Source organism: Thunnus albacares, chromosome 7 (assembly GCF_914725855.1).
Source record: "Thunnus albacares chromosome 7, fThuAlb1.1, whole genome shotgun sequence".
NCBI classification, from domain to species: domain Eukaryota; kingdom Metazoa; phylum Chordata; class Actinopteri; order Scombriformes; family Scombridae; genus Thunnus; species Thunnus albacares.
Window position 1 is genome coordinate 19,522,197 of NC_058112.1, and position 19,840 is coordinate 19,542,036.

General features: G+C 38.9%; 3 protein-coding genes across 5 annotated transcripts; 1 reads left to right on the forward strand and 2 right to left on the reverse strand.

Moving 5' to 3' along the window:
* Positions 1 to 2,206: 2,206 nt before the first annotated feature.
* ppcdc (phosphopantothenoylcysteine decarboxylase) lies at positions 2,207 to 8,136 on the reverse strand. Of its 2 annotated transcripts, none has more exons than XM_044357816.1 (5): positions 8,035 to 8,136; positions 5,945 to 6,040; positions 5,369 to 5,497; positions 5,082 to 5,250; positions 2,207 to 2,341 (listed from the first exon to the last, which is right to left on the reverse strand). In XM_044357816.1, the coding sequence occupies exons 1-5, from the start codon at positions 8,119 to 8,121 to the stop codon at positions 2,253 to 2,255; spliced, it is 570 nt and encodes a 189-aa protein (XP_044213751.1). In that variant the 5' UTR covers positions 8,122 to 8,136; the 3' UTR covers positions 2,207 to 2,252. The 2 variants fall into 2 exon arrangements, with proteins under 2 accessions (XP_044213751.1, XP_044213752.1); XM_044357817.1 differs by lacking the exon at positions 8,035 to 8,136 and adding an exon at positions 7,544 to 7,785.
* On the forward strand, positions 7,837 to 12,528 carry hacd3 (3-hydroxyacyl-CoA dehydratase 3). Its single transcript, XM_044357814.1, has 11 exons — positions 7,837 to 8,061; positions 9,366 to 9,408; positions 9,508 to 9,581; positions 9,677 to 9,841; positions 10,021 to 10,066; positions 10,296 to 10,406; positions 10,524 to 10,651; positions 10,795 to 10,907; positions 11,411 to 11,517; positions 11,600 to 11,731; positions 11,847 to 12,528. The coding sequence occupies exons 1-11, from the start codon at positions 7,984 to 7,986 to the stop codon at positions 11,921 to 11,923; spliced, it is 1,074 nt and encodes a 357-aa protein (XP_044213749.1). The 5' UTR covers positions 7,837 to 7,983; the 3' UTR covers positions 11,924 to 12,528.
* ints14 (integrator complex subunit 14) lies at positions 12,368 to 18,460 on the reverse strand. Of its 2 annotated transcripts, XM_044357812.1 has the most exons (12): positions 18,358 to 18,460; positions 17,185 to 17,473; positions 16,533 to 16,640; positions 16,217 to 16,372; positions 15,506 to 15,624; positions 15,258 to 15,400; positions 15,080 to 15,172; positions 14,736 to 14,880; positions 14,471 to 14,604; positions 13,978 to 14,096; positions 13,215 to 13,280; positions 12,368 to 13,126 (listed from the first exon to the last, which is right to left on the reverse strand). In XM_044357812.1, exons 2-12 carry the CDS (start codon positions 17,404 to 17,406, stop codon positions 12,893 to 12,895), a joined length of 1,539 nt encoding a protein of 512 aa, XP_044213747.1. In that variant the 5' UTR covers positions 17,407 to 17,473; positions 18,358 to 18,460; the 3' UTR covers positions 12,368 to 12,892. The 2 variants fall into 2 exon arrangements, with proteins under 2 accessions (XP_044213747.1, XP_044213748.1); XM_044357813.1 differs by lacking the exon at positions 17,185 to 17,473 and having other exon boundaries at positions 18,358 to 18,431.
* Between the last annotated feature and the right edge of the window lie 1,380 nt (positions 18,461 to 19,840).

Consider the following 19,840-nt stretch of genomic DNA (forward strand, 5'->3'; position numbering starts at 1 on the left):
GGAAGACAAATTTACATGAGCACTGTAAAACAATAAAACTTTATAACTGTATGAAAGAATTTAAATTCAAAACTTTATACCAACAGTACTGGCTTAGATGTATCTGCAAGTCTTGAAAGATTTATTTTTAAAATTAAGTTTGTAAGTATATTACAAACTTATTATATTATTGTCAACTTGTCTCAAAATGACAATATTTTAGTATCTTAACCTTTAATGAGGCACATAGCCTAAAGTGCTGTGGTTTTTTGTGGATTACTACTTGTCTGACATACAGTAATAACACTGCAGAGGAGACATGCCACCAACACTGCCACCTACAAGGTTCGGTTCCTTTCAGTTTATTACAAGTATGACAGTTTTACTGTCTGCTCCTCCTCACTAACATAAACAAATGTGTGTCTGGTTTGGTTTGACATTCTCTCGTTTGTCTTCTCTTGACGGCGTAAAAGACACAATCCAGACTAGTACCTTTCACTTTGTTAGGAGATGGAGGGTTTTCACAAAGATAAACATGTCTAACACTAATGTGAACCATGGATTTCATCACTTTTGACCTTTGGTACTTAGAGTCACAGTAAAAAGCACTTGGTGAAATACATTTAACTCTCTGTTGAACCTTTTTAAAAACATTTCAGCCATTTTTACACATTTAAAATGTTTTTCAAAAAAAAAAAAGCATGATTTTGCCTGCACAAACAAAATAAGAATGTGTTTACTGAAATAAGACACCTAATGGTCACTGAATCTGAGACATCCATACCTCAGCTGACAGTTTTATGTTATGTGTCTCTGCAGTAAAGCCAGTCTGTCAAAGTGCCTTGTGGGAAAAGAGTTTCCGCTGCTTTGTCTCACATAATTAACCCCACAGGCACCCTGACAGCTTCTACGGACTCAAATAAGAAGATTGTTGTTCACACTAAAATAGGTGACTTTATAAGCACATGCATTCAATGTCTTTTTACTGCATAAGCACTCTGTTTGAGTTTTAAGCACTATAAGCACTTGTTTTTTCTTAGCTTTTACAATTACAGAATGTGTGAAGTTCCCCAAATTGAGTTAGTTCTTGCTGATGAAACAACATCTGTTAATAAAAAACAAAACAGCACTCTTTATATAATGAGCCATTTTACTACTGAGAAACAAAATCAGGAAAAATTAACCATTCACAAAGATGGCTGAAAGCAGTGTACCCAATTCTGGGTAGAATATTTGACCCTCAATCAAGTTACTCTTTTATACTTGTGCAGTAATTTGACAAAAGAAGCTACATAATACATGACATATTGTTATTCATATGACCACAACCTTATTGTTTGTACAGCTATATTAAACACAAAATAAACTATCACTGAGGAATTCAGAGGAACCAGGCTTCCCATAGAAAGCCAAGTTGAGCACATCATGGTTTGTCACACTGTCCATCCATTAAACCTCAATCTCTCCAAGATGTTGGCAGCAATACACCGTTTCTCTGCCAAACACCTTTAAAGCAAAAGAGGAGGAAGATATGTTCAGTAAGCATTTCCGATGTGGGATGACAGACTATTACACACATGCATTTCAACGTGGATGACAGACGTTTAGAGAACAATTTGAAAACGCTAAGTAGAGGCAGAAAACTGTCAACTTCGGCTTATCCGCTTTAGCGTGATGACATGTCCCTAATGGAATGCTGCTTTGTATACAACAGAAATATTCTATCACACATGTCAGCGTTATTTCGGGAGCAATACTGTCATTGTATAAAAGGGGAGGGACTTAAACAACATCAGCTGATTGGCATGCTCTCTCCAACAAGCCATCAATCATGCCATTATGATGAATATCTGGCAAATATAAAAACCAGCACCAGACTGTTTCAATTTTTATCTCTAATAGCTGCTGGTAACAGCTGAAAATTAAGGTCTCGCACCCCCACACAGGTGTTTTTAGTTATTTTGGCTGCAGAGGTTGCAGTCCGGTCAAGCTATGCCAGGAATTACATGACGTCACTAAAGTCCATGTGCTAATAATAAAAAGGGTGTATAGGTGTGTGTTGTCCTGCCCTAACAACTGCAACAAAACTAACAGGAGAGTGAGGGGGATGTCATTCGATAGTCTATAAATGCCTATGCAATCCCAAGAAGAGGTCCAATCAGGTAGAGTGGAAGTGCCCACGTCAATTTACCATGGGTGTTTTAAGGCAAGGCATACACAGTCGTCATATTTTTTATTTTTTTATTGATCTACGGCGCCAGTTGATGCAGTGTTCATGTTTTCTCAGATGACTCATCCGGTTTCTTAAGGTACAGTTGGACAACACTGACGATAGTTGATACCTCTGCCATGGCTCCTTTACCTGCAAACAAGAGTAAACAATTACTGGTTACACAAACTCACACCTTCTGAAGGGAGTAATAAATTATCAGTCAGTGGCTTTGCATTAATGACACTAAGAAAACTCATACACACTTCTCATGAGACCCATTGTGCACATTCTCTATACACACAAAGTGTCTTTTTTAGATGCCCACCAGTACATCTGGGGGACACAGCTCTATTAATTTGTAAAGCTTTTAACACTTTTGTTGGTGGAGTATTGTTAAATCGTTGTGTGCAAGCCTTTCTGTATGATTTTCTTCATAAGAATGCATTTCTTCCTCAGCACTTTCCACATTTACAATAATTTGTATAATAAAGGCTCCAGCTTAATGCACAAAGGTCCCTAGAAAATACAACCGATTCAATGAAAGTCTGAATCATTAGCATGCAGAGTGCATTTTACCATTTTACTGAACTTGTTGATATCTTTGAAGAACCACTTGCACAGAAACATTCTCCCCAAAGCAATAGTCTTGACAGCAATTTGTCTCCTGCTGTAAGTTTTTGCATACTGTTTATTACTTGACTGAGTTGTTTAAACCCTGTTAGTACTCTGAGTGCTCAATGACACAATCCTATCCTAGTAATGGATTTCATCAGAAAAAAAATGTTTCCCAACCTGCCCTTAGGCCAACCTCCTTTGAATTTGTTGAGAACAGAAGTAAGTAAAGGACACAAGGAGGCCACAGCATACAAATGTCTTGATGTGAATGCATCGATGATCAGAAATACACTGGACCATACTGCAGATGAAATATGAAATGATACAGTGGCTGCACGCACAGTGTTAGTATGATTTTTATCTGACCCTATGTACGTTACTGATTTTGGGTGTTGGACATGTGACAGAAATATTTCATAGTCTGCATGTCACCTTATGTAATATGATATAGCCCTTCTGGGGGGGCTTTTAGATACAAACAATGGGTCTATGGTCAAGATTGGAGCTGTTCCAGATGTGGTATGTTATGATACATAATATGTTGTGAGGTAGCTGTCAATCACTTGATGGATGGCTCCTAATTGAATTAATGCCCATGGAGAACCTATGTTATTCATGTGATAAGATACAGATGTGTAACCCTATATAAGTTATGCATCGACAGTGGTACGGTGCCCAGACCATCTTTGTACATGGAATGGACCCGATGGCCATCGTCTAATAAACGTCTTCAAAATAAGAATTTCGCCAGCTCTTCCTTTGAACGATACATCATCACACATCCTTCCTTTCACACAGTCACAGAATATCTTGTCTAATAGTTCTCAGTAGCAGGTTTTCTAATGTCCACTGTCATTCTAATTTGACAGGAGGATGGTTTGTTCAGATCCATCATCTTTTTCTTAACTTTCATTTATTCAGGGAAGATTCACTGAGAGCCAGTTTTTAGGAACGCCCTGATACAGTGCACAGTTACACACATTCACATGTGGGAGCTGCCTGGTACAATCACAGTCTGAGCTACTGGCCACAGTGCAGCTGCATTGGAGAAGTTGGGGTTAAGGGCACATCAGTGGTGGTAATGAGGAACAGGCACTTTCCCCACCCAGATTTATTCTGCTCACAAACTTCCAGTCATAAGCCCGCTTCTCTAACCTTAAGGCCATCACTGTCTGTGGGGCCCACGGTGTTAAGTACAATATCTACTGTCTCGTGTCCATGGTGCTGGGAGACTTATACCCCTTTCATCAAGACCTTGCCCCTCTTCTGGTCTGTCAAAGTATAGGGTCCTAGGAAAGGAGCTGACAAGACGTGTGCCTATGGTAAGTGGCCTACTATGTCAAACATTATTTGAAGATAAAAACCTTGTTATGTTTTACAAGACTTTTTCAGAGTGTACTGATCAGGTCGATATGACCTCCCACACTGCCGGCTGTTGCTCTTTCCTTAGGTTCATGCATTCTCCTGCACAACGGTGAAGTTCGTTCTGAAGCTTGTGCCATCTGCTCAGGAAATGCTCTTTGTTATTACAGGAGAGTAAAGCTTGAATTTGCTGTTTTGTTTCACCAATCTCTGTGGTTAAGGAGTTCATGTCTTTATTGGAACACTTTGTGGTTCCTCTTTGCTATGTTCCTCTTATTCACTCTGAGGCTGCATTGGTCTTTAGGGCCTTCAACTTCATAACCAATGGTTTTCTGCGTTCTGCTTTGTCTTATGTCATTGTATTTAGTTCATCCAACGACTTCTGTTTCAATTCAGGTAAGAGTGCTTTTAATTGACCTGCATGTTTAAGCATTCAATAATGTTAAAGGTGCGGTAAAACATAAATTTAAAAGTTTATAACACTGCTAGAAGTTATGTAATGGAATAATTTACTGCCGAAACTTCCAACAGGCATCTTTTACTTTTAATATTTTCAAATGTTTTCTACTTTGTTATGGTCAAACCAACAGAGCCCTGCATTCTTAGATTTCAAAAGGTGAACGTTGATGCTTCGTAGATATTTATTAGCATTCCAACATAAGGGTCAATTGTATCCTTACAATATCCCACCCTGCATAATTCTGTTTTTATTGAAATGTTACACAAGTTGATTACACCCTTTGTTGCACTGTGCAGATTCATTTTAATATGTTCACATGAAATAAATGCAAAATTAATTGGACTTTCTGTGTGAAATCAAAATGATAAAAGATGCGGAAACAGCAATAAAGCTGATTTAGTGGCAGTTTACGGGTATCAGTGAATTTTTAGTTTTTCTGATAATCATACACACCTTCATCTCCACACACTAGCTTCTTAGCGATGCAGGGGATTTCCACATATCCAAACTCTTTCAGTTTGGACACCTGCTGGGCTGTAATGGGATGCTGCCACATAGCTGTATTCATTGCAGGACAGAAGAGGAGAGGGCGACTCATATCCCAGGCTCTTACCACACATGTCTGTCAATGACAAACACTAATTAACTTGGAATTAATCTCACAGAATTAATGTAAGAAATCATTAATGTGTGTGCCGTAACATTTTGCAGGTAATCAGTTAATACACTTTTGTTCTCACCAGCAGATTGTCACAAAGGCCGTTAGCAATCTTTCCAAGCGTGTTGGCATCTAAGGGGGCAATGACAAGTAGGTCTGCCCAGCGCCTGAGGTCAATGTGGAGCACAGGATCAGATCTCTGAGTCCACATCTAGAACAGAAACACACCATTAGGCATCCAACCAATGAGACACTCAGTTCCTTCCTGGAATGCATGATACTTTAGACCAGGGTTTCTCAATCTTTTCTGGCCCTTGACCATGTTTTTGGGTCTTAAAATCCTCATGACCTCAGTAATTGGAAAGCTGTATAATGACAACACTTGACAACACATGCCATACTTAAATTCACTCAATATGATTTTAAGTACAGGATTCTTTTGTATTCTTTTTTCAAGAGCATGAAGGGAGATTCAAATGGGTTGTATAAAAATGATGATATACTTCATTTAATTATTTATTAAAATATACAAAACACTAAAATATAATTTGTAGAAACATCCTACACTAGCATATCAGTGGCCCCAAGTTTGAGAAACTCTACTTTAGACAGACAATTAATAACAGCTTACAAGGACATTTGACAAGCTCATTGTTACCTCCCATTCATCCTTGTCACTGTAGATTTTTACTGAAACTTCTGCAGGATCATAGAAGTGCTTGGCATGCTCCGTTGTAACCACTCTTACATCCACCTAAAGTATAAAATAAAATTTAGAAAAACTAAAAACTAAGAAGAGACACCTAGAAATGCAAAGCGACTTGTCACAAGAGTCTTAACTTTCTCATGCTCGTATTGGTTTGACCCTTTTGATCTTTGAGTTCATTTTATGTTTTACTCTTGAGTAAATTTTAGCAACTCTCAAAAAAATATTTTTTGTTTTTTTGTTACTCTCTGTAACACAGTTCTCATTGGTTTGGCACAATGTGGCCTGTATCCAATAGTATTTTTTTCTAGAAACATCTTTATCACCAAATCCATGACCACTTGGATATATTAACATCATTATACATATACTGTATATATATCATTACTTTACAGTAACTAATTACCAGAGTTTCTTAACTCCAAAACTGCGGTTAGAAAAACTGCCACTCTCTCTCAGCCTGAGTTATCGTTGTAAATATGAAGCATAGTTACACAGAACATAGAACATAGTTAAGCCAACAAACTGGTTAGAGCCGTGAATGATGTTTGCTGTATCCAACTTTTCATTTCATCAATTTAAATGTGAACAGTTCCTACCAATGGTCTCAAAATGGTAAATGGTCTATCTGACATTATCACCACCCGTGCCATTACTGATTACAACATGATAACAGCCATTTTGTTGACATAATGACATTTTATTCCCCTGCTCCTTGGAGCACTGTCTTAATCTACATGTAGCTGCAGAGTACTCTGGGACTTCATTATAAATCCAGTTTTGATGTTCATGCATAATGTTACCTCAGATGGAACATATATTTTTAGTCTGACATGTCAGTCAGAACAAATATTTCTGTATACAGGGTAAGTTGTTAACCATTAAAAACACAATCCAGCATTTATTTGTATAAAAGAATATATTTGCATCACTATGCAAATGAAACACAGCTGTTTCTTCCTGTTTAGTACAATAATAGTCCATACGCTGTCTTTATTTTATGTGTCTGAAAACATTTAATCAATAATCCAGACACTTTTGAGTAATACTGGGTCTCTATTTTCACTTACAATTTCACTTCCCTTTAGTTTACAACTAACACCCTACTAAAGAGTTTCCACTTATATGTAGTTTTTATACATTGTGGTCTGCTCTAGAGACCCTAATGGAGCCACTGCCAGTTTAATAGACTGTATATAGAGACTGTACTTCAACTCCAAATAAAACGACTATATTTGAAAGCAAGATAACATTACTATAAGTTGTAGTAGTAGCAGTAGTGGTGTTAATAAAGGGACAGTAATAAGATGTTACTTCTGTGTAGTTGCTGCTGTGGTTTTTTATAGCCTACTGCTGCCTAACAGCTGCAACATCTCCATCTTGCGGTAAACGTGAGCTCATGCGCGCTCTCACGGGTGTTGTGCGGTAGTAATGACGTGACTAAACTGCATGGGAATATACTTGAACTATAGGTTACAGAGAGAGAGACAAAATAAACTTTAGTTGAGTGAACACTCTGAATAGAAAAATAAACAGAAGAAAGCAGCTCACCCCAGGGAGCTGAAGAAGCTGGGTGACCAAAAGAGGCAGTTTCAAGGCTGCCACACTTCCCGTGACGCCAACAAGAACGCGAAAAGTGTCGCAAGATCTCAACAAATCACTTTTCACACAAGAAACAAGCTCGTCTGTCTGCATAGCAGCTTATCGCCAAAAAGACGCCGACGAACTGGCTGCTACGCTCCTGTTGACCCAACTGCTTCTACTTCCGTCAATAGTCCCCAACAGCCAATCAGAAAGAGAGAGGACTGTGTCTCCTGCACGCGCACGTTGTCAAGCCGACCACGCTGACAGATGTAGAGCGCGCACGTTCGCAGAATATTCTGGCTATTTGCAGAAGCTTTCCAGGTCAGCTAGCATGCAACACGGAGGCTTTAGTCATTGTCCGTTCAGCACGATATTTGGTTAAAACAAAGCTCTATAAAAACGCAACAATGACACTGACACCGCTCGTTTACTGGGCTCAACGCCATGAGGATATTTACCTGCGAGTGGAGCTGACAGACGCTCAGGTGAGCTAGCGGGACAGGATCTTCTGGTAGAAACACAGACTGCCCCCACTCACTTTGCATCAGGAAATAGCTGCAGGAAAGCACTTTCTGACCGGCTTTAGCATTTGATGCCTCTAAGGCTGCATATTGAATCATGCAAATGAAGGCAAAATGTTTTTGTTGGTTAGTGGCACTGTTTGCATATTGGATGCTAAATGGAGAGATCATTTGAGGTGATAGTTGATCTTTACAAAGCCCTCTGCTAAGGCTTGCCATTATCCATCAGGTTTGAGTCATAGACTGTATATAAAGGCATACATATACAGTGTGTGGTTTGAACTAGGGCTGGGCAAGATATTATATCGATATCTTGATATGAGACTAGATATCGTCTTAGATTTTGGAAATCATGATATGGTATAAGTGTTGTCCTTTCCTTGTTTTAAAGGCTCCATTACAGTAAACTGATGTAATTTTCTGTACTTAGCAGACTGTTAGAGCTGTTCTTTTATTTGCCTTTACCCACCTAGTCATTATATCCACATTACTGATGATTATTTATCAAAAATCTCTTTGTGTAAATATTTTGTGAAAGCACCAGTAGTCATCCCTACAATATTGTCACAATATCGATATTGAGGTACTTGGTCAAAAATATTGTGATATTTGATTTTGTCCATATTGCTCAGCCCTGGTTCGAACCCACAAAACCTGCTCAGATATCCACTGAATTAATGAGGAGTATCGTAGTTGTAAGTAAATGTGTGTACAGCCGGTCACACAAGTTATTAATCCCTAAAAATACCCCTTGGTGGTACTTGGTGCAGGGGCGGAGTGGAAGGTGATCATCTCACCCCACATGTGAGGTTCGTACAGGTGGGAGACAGTTGTTTCTTCATCCAAAGATGTCACTTTGCCCCAAACTCCAGCCTGGAGGGAGGATCATCACACTTTGGTTTACTCTTGTCCTGTCCAAATCTAGGCATTACAGTCATGTAGTGTGGTTTTATTGTACTGTGTATACAGTTTATTACATAGTAGGCTATACAGTCACACGAAAAAGAGCTTACTCAGTGTGGAGAATGTGTGAAAAGGCTCTTTTCCCTGAGAAGATTACTCTGGTTGGTAATGAAATTGCACTGTTGTTGTTGGATTGTACCTGAAGTTAATTGCTGTGCAAGTCACATATATCAGGGTGGTGTTGTTTTTTTTCAAACTTTGAATTATTGTCTCTGCTCAACAGTACAGGATGTAACATGATGCTTGAATTGACAGTGTCAAGGAGGAAATGAGATCGTCATCTACTTCTCTGTTTCTCTTTGCAGAACATCGATGTCCGTGTACATGAAAACGTCCTTCAGTTTAGAGGTGATATACATTTCTGTGGTACATGTGCTGATGCTTATTCAGCTATCAAACCAATATTTTTAATAACTTGTCACATTTTATACTGTATTTTGTGTGCAGCCCAGGGCCATGGCGCAAAAGGACAAAATGAATATGAGTTCAGCCTGGAGTTTGTTTTACCAGTAAAGCCAGAGGTATGAATCCATTCAGATTTTTGACATCTACTGTTTCTTTCTTATTGCCTTTTACTTCAACTGATTATGCTGATCAAATGAATCTATGTGCCCAGGTGAGCCACAAGTCCACACAACGACAGGTTAATATTACAGTGCGGAAAGAACAGCGTGGCTGGTGGGAAAGACTGACCAAACAGGAGCGCAAACCAGTCTTCCTCTCACCTGACTTTGACCGCTGGCTGGACGAGTCAGACGCTGAGATGGAGATCCGGGAAAAGGTGAGATTAAAGTTACTGTAGGACAGTTCACCTTCTGTGTTATATTACTTACTCATAGAAAAAAGAATGTAAAATATCAACTCCACACTCACCCAAATGTCAGAATTAAAACTGTTACATTGATACCAAAGGAGCAGAACACTTGTACATATATTTTCTTCTTTTTTAACTTTGAAAAGGAGGAGAAAAGGAACAGACTGAAGGCTTCAAGGCATGAGGAGGATCGTGAGTATAAATATAGACAAAATGAAAACATCTTTCAGCAAGTGGTTTCATTGTGGATTGCAAATCCAAATATTTGTAATCTACAAATTGAAACTCATGACTGTATTGGCTCATAGCTGCTTCACTACAGTCTTAAAGTCTTCTGCTACAAGTAGATTTGTCATATCTTTGTTCTAGGAAGTTATGTGCATCAGCTTCCTTAATGTTTTTTTCTTTTTTTTTGCTTCAGAGTTTGTCAGCCTGAAAACAGGATGTTTATTCATATATAACCTGGTACAGTTCCTTGGCTTTTCGTGGATCTTTGTCAACATGACTGTACGGCTCTTTATCTTTGGCCAAGGTGAGGATTTGTGTAATACTGCTTTAAGTTTCTCTTTGTTTTTCCTTCCTTGATGAATCACTTCACAAAAATCTAATAAGATCTATAATGTAAAACACTTAAAAACTCTAATTTCAGATTCCATGTACGACACATTTCACACCATATCGGATGTGATGTTCTTCTGCCAGATCCTGGCAGCAGTAGAGGTCCTCAATGCTGCTTTTGGTGTAGTCAGAACAGGTGTTGTTCCAACTCTTATACAGGTACGAGATGCTCGTTTGTCAGTCTGAATGATGTGCAGTGACGACTTAATTGCATAGTTAAAAATGTCACAGATGCAGTAACGATACATTTTAAGTGTAGGTCCCAACTTATTACTAAGAGCCTCTGTTTGTTCTTTGACCAGGTGGTTGGAAGGAATTTTATCCTCTTCATCATTTTCGGTAGCTTGGAGGAAATGCATAACAGGCCTGTTGTGTTCTTTGTCTTCTATCTATGGAGCACCATCGAGATCTTTAGGTAGGCATGTCACTGGTGTGCCATTGCTCACAGTCAAGAGTCATGGTGAATGTAAAGACACATGGGAATGTTCTTTAACTCACACCAGTTTTCTAAATGAACAAACTTCTTCTGCATTGTGGAGTTTTTTACTCAATGTTGTTGTCACTAAGGTTTAGAAGTTTAAACAGTATTGTAAATATATATGACATTATTGCATGTTTAGTTTGATTTGGCTCACTCTGAATCTCTTAAGTCTTAAAATCATTTTAGCAACAAATGGTAGAACAGTTACAGTATGTTCAGCAGTGCTGAAGAAGATGCAGATCCAGTAGTACACTGACGCTCAGAGGGCACACTCAACCTAAAAGACTCTTCCTAATAGAGGAAAGTTCGAGGATAAGCAGCTGATTTGTGCAGCACTTTTTTTTTTTTTTTTTATTAGAGTCGTCCTCACCGCAGGTCATTAAGGCTACATTGTTATTTTTCTGTGTGTGTTTCATAACATGATGCTCCAATTTCAGGTATCCATTTTACATGCTGGGCTGTTTCAATACAGAGTGGAAAACCCTGACGTGGCTGCGATACACAATCTGGATACCACTGTACCCGTTAGGTGTTTTAGCAGAAGGTGAGCTTGTGTTTACTTCTCTGAAATTCTAATATTTGACATACAAGTACTAAAGATCATCTCATTTCCCAACCCCATGTAGCTGTTGCTGTGATACAATCCATTCCCATCTTTGAAGAGACCAAAACCTTCAGCATTCCTCTGCCAAAAGCCATCGGCACCTCTATCAGCTTCTCTTACGTCCTGTGCATGTATCTTGTTCTCATGTTTCTGGGTAAGTCTCCTGATAAAACGTTTATTTATCATATAAATCTCTGAGAACTTAACATCTTAATTTTTATGTTTTCTGTCATTTAATTTTGGGGGGGGGGTTTTCTGACCCTCTTCAGGCCTTTTTATCAACTTTCGTCATCTATACAAGCAAAGGAAGAGGCGTTTCCGTACCAAGAAGAGGAAAGCAAATTGAGATTCAGCACCAACAACAGCACTCCTCAAACACCTCTGCTGCCTGCCTATTTCTGGAGAAACATTTTTGAAATGGTCCTCATCAACCATGCTCCACTCAAACAGTTCTTACTTTTAAGAAATTATTTTCTTTTCCACTGCCTATTTGCTCTCAATAAAATAATTTCCTTTATGGTTAACAAGAACATCTCATAGATGATGCAAGATTTCATCACTGCACTGATGGTCCAACTTAATGGTTTCATGTCATCCTGTATTTTGTTGATTAGTAATGAGTTGTATTAAGCCATAGAATAGTTTTTCTTTGTCCTTTTCGATCTTGATTGAGTTTTTTTAAGCTACAGTAACATAACTGATATTTTCTATTGAATGGATTGCAACAAGCACTGTTAAGAAAACCCTGCTGGTATCATTTTCAATTGTGTGAATGAAAAAAGAGACAATATTCTGAAGAAATACTGTATTTGTTATCATCCCAGATTTCTTAACCGTCCCACAGACCTCAGGGAAAATTATACTGATGACTGCTGAAACACAAAGAGCATTTTTGTCCCTTATGCTCAGTGATAACCTGCTATGAATAAATTCATTTGTGTCCCTTCCTCACTCTGGTTTTCTATAATTTTGACAGGTACCTGAAATGCCAACATTAACAGTCATATCCCATGTTTGCTGTACACGTGGCAGTTATTTGATACTGAATAAAAACAAACTCTAAACCTGGTCAATTTATGAAAAAGATTCTATAAAGAAACATGTAAAAAAATATGTACATGCCAACGTCTTCCATACACCTCACTATGTACGTTTTGCCATGTTCAGGCAGTGTCACAAGAGGAGTGTAAATTATCAGTCTGACTCCACATGTCGGTTTTTGAAGCTGCCCCCTTGATGAGTTGTTTAAACAGCATACACCAGGTGCTGTCCCCCATTGGTCCACACAGTCCGTTTTGACAAACTCAGATACGGCTCAGCTTGAGAAGTCAGTGTGCATGGGAACGATGTTGTGATCAAAAGCGGCGTACTGGGAGTCTCCGGTGCTAGCCAGTTTGAGCTGCTGTGCAGCATGGGAGAGCTGGAAAGCAGCATCAGGATGAGCCGAGTCTGGCAGAAGTGTGCACTCTCTCTCCAGCAGGTCGGCCACTCCTTTCAGGAGCTCCCAAAAACCAAAAGCCAAGGCAGCCTTCCGAAGACGGTTCAGCTCCTGACAGATTCAAATTCATTAGTTATTAAAATTATGACAGATAGTTAAACAGCATTTTCAAGCTTGAGTTGTTTTCAGATAAATTTACCTTATAGAAGGTTTGAGTCTTATCGGGCAATTTCCTTGCATTCCTCAGGATCTTCTGCACATCAGTCTGTAAAATGACAGCACAAATGACTTAAGTTACTGAGTAAATGACAACCATAACCATAAAAATATTTTTACACAAGGTTGTCCTTCTTTAACAGATCATTATCACCCCATCAAGATTTACTTTAAACTAAACGTATGGTTAAGGTTGTAAATATCTCACTACCCGCACAGTCTCAGTAAGCATTAACCAAGCTCCTCTGTAAAGAAGTCATGTTTATTAGTGTATTTAACCCCTGGAGAGACTACAGAGCACTGTGGTGCAATTTGACCAATTCCTGCAAATTAAACTGTCTTTCACATGGGAAATTTAAGGTTTATTCAAGAAGCTGCTTTGGTTTTTACTCCACCCTAGAGACTTTTAGTAGCAATTAGTCACAAGTTAATTTTAAAGATAGCTTCAGTAAACACTGCACACAGTGTATCTCCCTCCCCCATTTCTAGACTTGCTTCTGTGCAGTATCATTGCATGTGAACTTTGGGAACACAAAGTTTAAAGTCACCTTGTCAAAGTGACCCCTGCCAACTGAAACCACCCTTTATACTGCAGCAACATTTGAATTCCCTAATAAGATAGTTTGGTAGGTTCTTAGTGCGGGATTAAAAGCTATTAAACTGGTATCCACTTAAAACTCATTATTTTCACTCTTGAGACTGCTTTTACATATACAGTGATCTTATAACAACCACCAGGACTGTACCTGTAGTCCACTGGCCTTAATCCACACAGTGACATTCTGGGCATAGCTTCGTTTGACCTGGGGCTGCAAGGGGAAAGGACTTTTACTGTCATCCTCTCCATAGGGATTTTCAGCAGCCTCTGAAATACAAGAAAAGTCATAAAACATTTGAGTGAATCCAGTTAATCTACAGTATCATGATCAAAGCCGTCCCACTATGTAATAAAACTGTGTAAATGATTAACTGCTTGATTATGTACACATGCCGAAAGGCCTTTGCTCTCCAGGAATAAACAGTCATTTACTTGTACATGGGTTAGTGTGTCATAAGTGACATTAAAATGTGTAGTTTCACAACATGTCAGAAAATTTTTGAATCATGCCTTCAGGAATAAGGCAGAGAGAGTTTATACAGACCGTGTAGAAGGTTGCTGAATATGTAGAAAACTTGATACTTGCTTGTTTGACATTCATCTGCAGAAAACACTGACACAGTGGAGGGATGAGGGGTTACCTGAGATTGGTCCCAAATGTGAGATCTTGCCCAGCCAAGGCAGAGGGTCCGGACCAGGCTCAAACAGAGACATCATCAGATTCGATTTCTTCTTGCTGTCTGCTTGGGAGTACAGCATGCCGTACCACTCTGGCCTGGGAAAACGCAAACTAGGTTAAGGGCATTTGTTCATGACATATACCGACTATTTGCTCTGCAGGTGTTTAAACAATTATACGCACTGAATTCATATATGTTAAATATAAACAGCTGTGTTGCATCTCACCCTAGCTGGACCAATGCCACCATGCCCTCAACTTTCAGACTGCCATGTAGAAGTACGCAGAAATTTGGACTTTTCCCTGCCATTTGACTGGCAGAAGCTTCCTCCTCAAGCTCATCTGTGGCTCCTGTGCCAACTTCATCCACCTCTGAAATCAAGTACAAATAAAATACATTGATAATACTATATATCTGAATAACTTTGATCAACACCGATCGGAAATCTGTTGTTTCAGTGAAAATCAGTTAAACCAAAAGCAATGATCCCTGGATGCTGTGCAGTTGATTTGTTTATGCATGTTTAGTATTTTTTTTTTTTTAAATACAATAAAAATATTTAACACAAACCTTTGTTTACAGCGATAGGTAGTACCAAGTGTCTGGATATAACAGGAGGACTGGAGATATCAGCAATTTCAATGAAGCCCACAATTTCCAAATCTGAAACATCAATGACAGAATGAATATTTGTTTGAAAAAAAAAAAAGTCTAAACTCAACGATGAAATTTGAAACCAGCTAAGTACCTGTGTTGACTGTTAGAGGCATGGGCTCCACCTCCTCATCCACCACGACAGGCTCGGGTCGAGGGAACACCTGAACGTCTGAGGACAAGTTCCCACAGTGTAGGACAGCATGGAAGGGAGAGTACGCCCGGTCGATCAGCTTCCTGGAGAGATACAAAGATGCACAATGGCCAATGGTGCCTTGACAAACATATAAAGCAGGAAAATTTCCAGTTTTGCCTGGATTATTTCTCCAGTAACAGTCATACCCAAACATGGCCTGTACACTCTGCATGCAAAGTGGTCCCTCCATGGTGAAGATTTGTCCGTCCCCTCCACTGAGTCGAAGTAACTCCTCCAAGTTGTCCATGGTGCCAGTCATCTGTAACTGCAATTACACAGGTTATTGCACGTGTTACAGCTGGAGAGTCTAGTGCAAGTGCAAAACTGCAAAAGGATGCAATTTCACATGGATGCAAGAGAAACTTCTGAAGACACTCGACACAAAAAACACTGCACTTGAGCTCCTTTGAGGATTCATGTGCATGATTCATACATTCTTTTTTTTTTTTTTTTTTAAGTGTGGTTGCGAATGTAACAGAAGAAAAATTATTATTTCAACAATTTAGACACTTTAAGTACTTCACCATGAAAAAAACATGTGGACACATATTCTTATTTACAATAAACACAGTAACTTTTTCAATGAACTGTAGCAGGATGTGCTATACAGTATATATCTCTATTAATCTCTAAATTCTGAGTCTTTTGGCTCAAATTTGTAGATAGAAACAACAATACTACTCTCTCATCATAAAATTTCTTTGATAATATTTTAGATATAAAGGCCCAGTAGAGGCCACCACCTAAAAACCTGTTTATGATCAGCTACCTCCTACTATGGTTTTACACTGATTGTGTTCGCATTCAATAGAAATTAACTGCTGAACATCTAGAAAAAAAAGAGTGTGATTTAGTACCTCCTCTGCATTGGCTACACACATGATGAACATTTTGGTCGGGAAAGGGAAAGGCAGAGGGAACTTCTTATCATCTCCACGTTGCTTTAGTGTTTGGAGAGAATGACGCAGTGAACCTTTTCCAATACCAAGAGACCCGTCAGTAATCAGCACCACCTGTAGGACATAAGAGGGAGGTACATAAACAGAATCATGTGTAACAAATGTGCACAGACAGCTGAAAATCACTATGGAAAAATCATTTGACTGCACACCAGCTTTATTAAATTAATCATTAATGTAGAGTTGTTATGATGTTGTATAAAGGACCAAATACCTGACAGGGACAGGCACTGCCCCACTCCTGCTGTACCACGTTACTAACTCCATTAAGAGCTGATTCAACGCAGGTCTTGTCATAGTCTTCTAGGTTACTCAGAGCCTCCTGCACAGAAAAATGTATTAATTAGATAAGCCCTGACTCTTCATGACGCTGAAGTTAGCTTCTGATTCGCAGCTTAGATCAGATCCAGATCAAAAACCACTATACTTATACCTGTCAAATCTGAACTAGATTATTTGTATTAACATTTCACAAGTCTTAGTATAGTGGTTTTTGATCTAGATCTGGTCTGATGTGGTCTGGATGGAGAAATATTGGTGGAATCACCCTTTTATCAGTTTTCATAAGCAAAATAAAGGTTTCACAAATCTGAAAGTGGGTTTAAACAGCGTTAAGACTTTTGCTACAATGTCTAACACTCTTAAATAAGTGTAAATGGTGAAAAACCGGAGAATCAGCTGCTAAATGTCATCATTTATGTTCCCCTTAACTTTTATCTTAACCCCGAATTGGAAGCTAACTTCAGTGTTGTCCACACTCTTCTAAAGTCAGACTCTTCTTCTCTGAGGTCAAACTCAGGAAATGACTCAGAAGAGGAAAACGACATGCTTTTACTTTTCAGATTCTCGCATGAGGCACACTTTACCTGTAATGCATTATAATCTCTGGTAAAAGGTACCAAGAGCTCCCAGAGGGAGGAGAAAGCCATAAGTGCTGTGAACTCCAAGCGGTAGTTTGAGGCCATGTGTTCAAACAACATATTGAGTCCATGGACAGCCAGGTTCTTCCTCTGAAACTCCTCGGTGCCATCCTGTGACACTGGCCGTGTCATGGACAGAGACACGTCCATCAACACCACGGTAGGCATGACTCACTGATATAATGTGGATTTATTTCAAGATGAAAGAAATAAAGGGCTCTCCAACGAACTCTCACTGAAGGAAAAGAACAAAAACAGAGTATTTAAGTGAGAACAGCGCAAAATTTCAGTTTGCTAACGCGTTAAATAGCTTCTCCTGACCATGGAAGAATAGGATCATTCATCAGTTATTTAGCTTATTATTAGAGCTGCAACGATTGATTATTCAATTGGCAGAAAATTAATTGTCAACTATTTTGATAATCGATTAATTGTTTCACTATACATTCTTTGGTGTCAGCTTTTCAAATGAGAGGATTTGCTGCTTTTTTAATCTTTTTGGGTCATTTCATAAGAGAGAAATTTCTATAATCACAAATTCTGTGATTCCAGCTTCTCAAACATGAATATTTTCTGGTTTCTTTAGTCTTCTATGATAATATAGGCTACTGAGTGTCTTTGGTTTGTGGACTACTGGTCAGGACAAAGGAAGACGTTAGAGGACGTAACCTTGGTCTTTAAAAACACTGATAGACATTTTTCACCATTTACTTATATATTATAGACAAAACAATCGATTAATCGAGAAATAATCGGCAGACTAATCGATGATGAAAATAATTAGTTGCAATAACAATAGTTAGTTGCATCAGTAACGTTACTTATCATTACGTAATGCTACAGTGGTTGTGTTAATGTTAGCGCCACAACCTCTGAGTGTATCAGGGTAACATTGGGGTTAGTTGACACAAAACAATGACCATTAACGATGTTACAAGCTAAAAGAGGGAAGAACATCCTTCAGCTAATGGTGGCTAACGCTAATATTCTGCAACGTAACGTCAAGACTCGTCGAAGAAATGTTTTTGTTACTATTTAACAAATGTCAGACAATAACTATCCAGAAGTTGAACTATTCAGTGAATATTTTATACTACAAAAACATACACATATACGTGCCATTCAATGTTTATCTTGCCATCCGGTGGTTCTACTGTCTTGTGCACCACTACTTCTGTCCGGGTCGAAAGCGATGAGCGCAACTAAGAATAAATAGTTCCGATGTGATCCTGGCGAGGATTTCATAAATCTGTAATGAAAAAATCTGGACAAAGGTGAGCAGGGGAAAACAGTAATTTCGTTTTAGCCATCAGCATCTATTGCTCTGATCAGAGCCCTGGATTTTGATGATTTGGTGGATAGTTTTGCGCAGAAAAGAAACGCCTGTTTAAAAGTAAGACAGCTTACTGCGTGTTAATGACGGTTGAATGAGCATTAGAAGTAAAGTTAAAAAAAAAAAAAAAAAAAAAAAAAAAAAAAACATTTCCCTTAACCAAAAGACATGGGGGAGCTGGGCAGCATGTAACCAAAGTCAAAGTCCAAAATGGCAAAACAGGGTTCTTACACTCAAATTAATTAGAGTTTCTTTTTATTTCGTTTAAATTGTCCAATACAAGCACAAGGGGCAAATGCACAGATGTTTCGGCTATGCCTTCTTCATTATGCAATTATTCTACAATCTCCACTGTGATTTCCAAAAGCCAAAAAGTCTGCCCATCCTACCCGCCACCCCTATTCATAGAGTCTAGAGTGGACTTTCTAATAATGCTATGGCAGGCAACTATGCATTGTCTAAATAGTTGGAATGCTTGCACATATACTGTTCTTATGTGGTGCTCCACCTGATGCTTAATTGTAATTTTATCTCAACTCTGATGCTTCATTTCATTTACAATAGGCTGTTTTTTTTCCAAGAAGCCAAGGATGTGAATGGATCCCAACGCTGAAGTTTTGGATTCTGTCTCTCCATGGCCTGCTGGGAAAAAAGCTGGACTTGCCCATTGCAGCCCATTTATTCAGCTTGATTCTTCATAGCCACTGTTTCTGTGGGAGAAAAAGAACACAACGCAGGCGACTGCAGCTGAGAAGGGTTTTGTTTCTCCTCTCTCTCAGACTGTATGTGCCTCTTCTAGAGGATTTTGGAGAGGGTTTGACCGAGAGGGTTGAGGAGGCTACAATAGAGACTCAGAGGCTGGAGGAACCTCTCACTGCAACAGATGAATTACAGAGAAAAACATGTCTGTAGTTTTCCATTTCTGTAGCTTCTATCCATTCTGAGTCCTGGTTTGTCCTCATAGGTGGGTAAGACCATCAAGCATCTCAGAGGAGATTATGGGCCTGACTGTCCTGGCTGCTGGGATGTCCATCCCAGACGTCAATACCAGTGTGTTTGTGGCACATTAAAGCCTGGGAGACATGGTCATTTCCAGCTCTGCATGCAGTAACATCTTTGACATCACTGTGGGATGAGCTCCTGTAGTATGGAAGCAAAGAATGGCCATAATGATGTGAATCCTATAAACAACTAAATACCTAACTGTGAAATGTAATCTCTACTGAATTCTTAATCTTAAAGTTTTAGCAGTCTGCGGATCTGATTTTA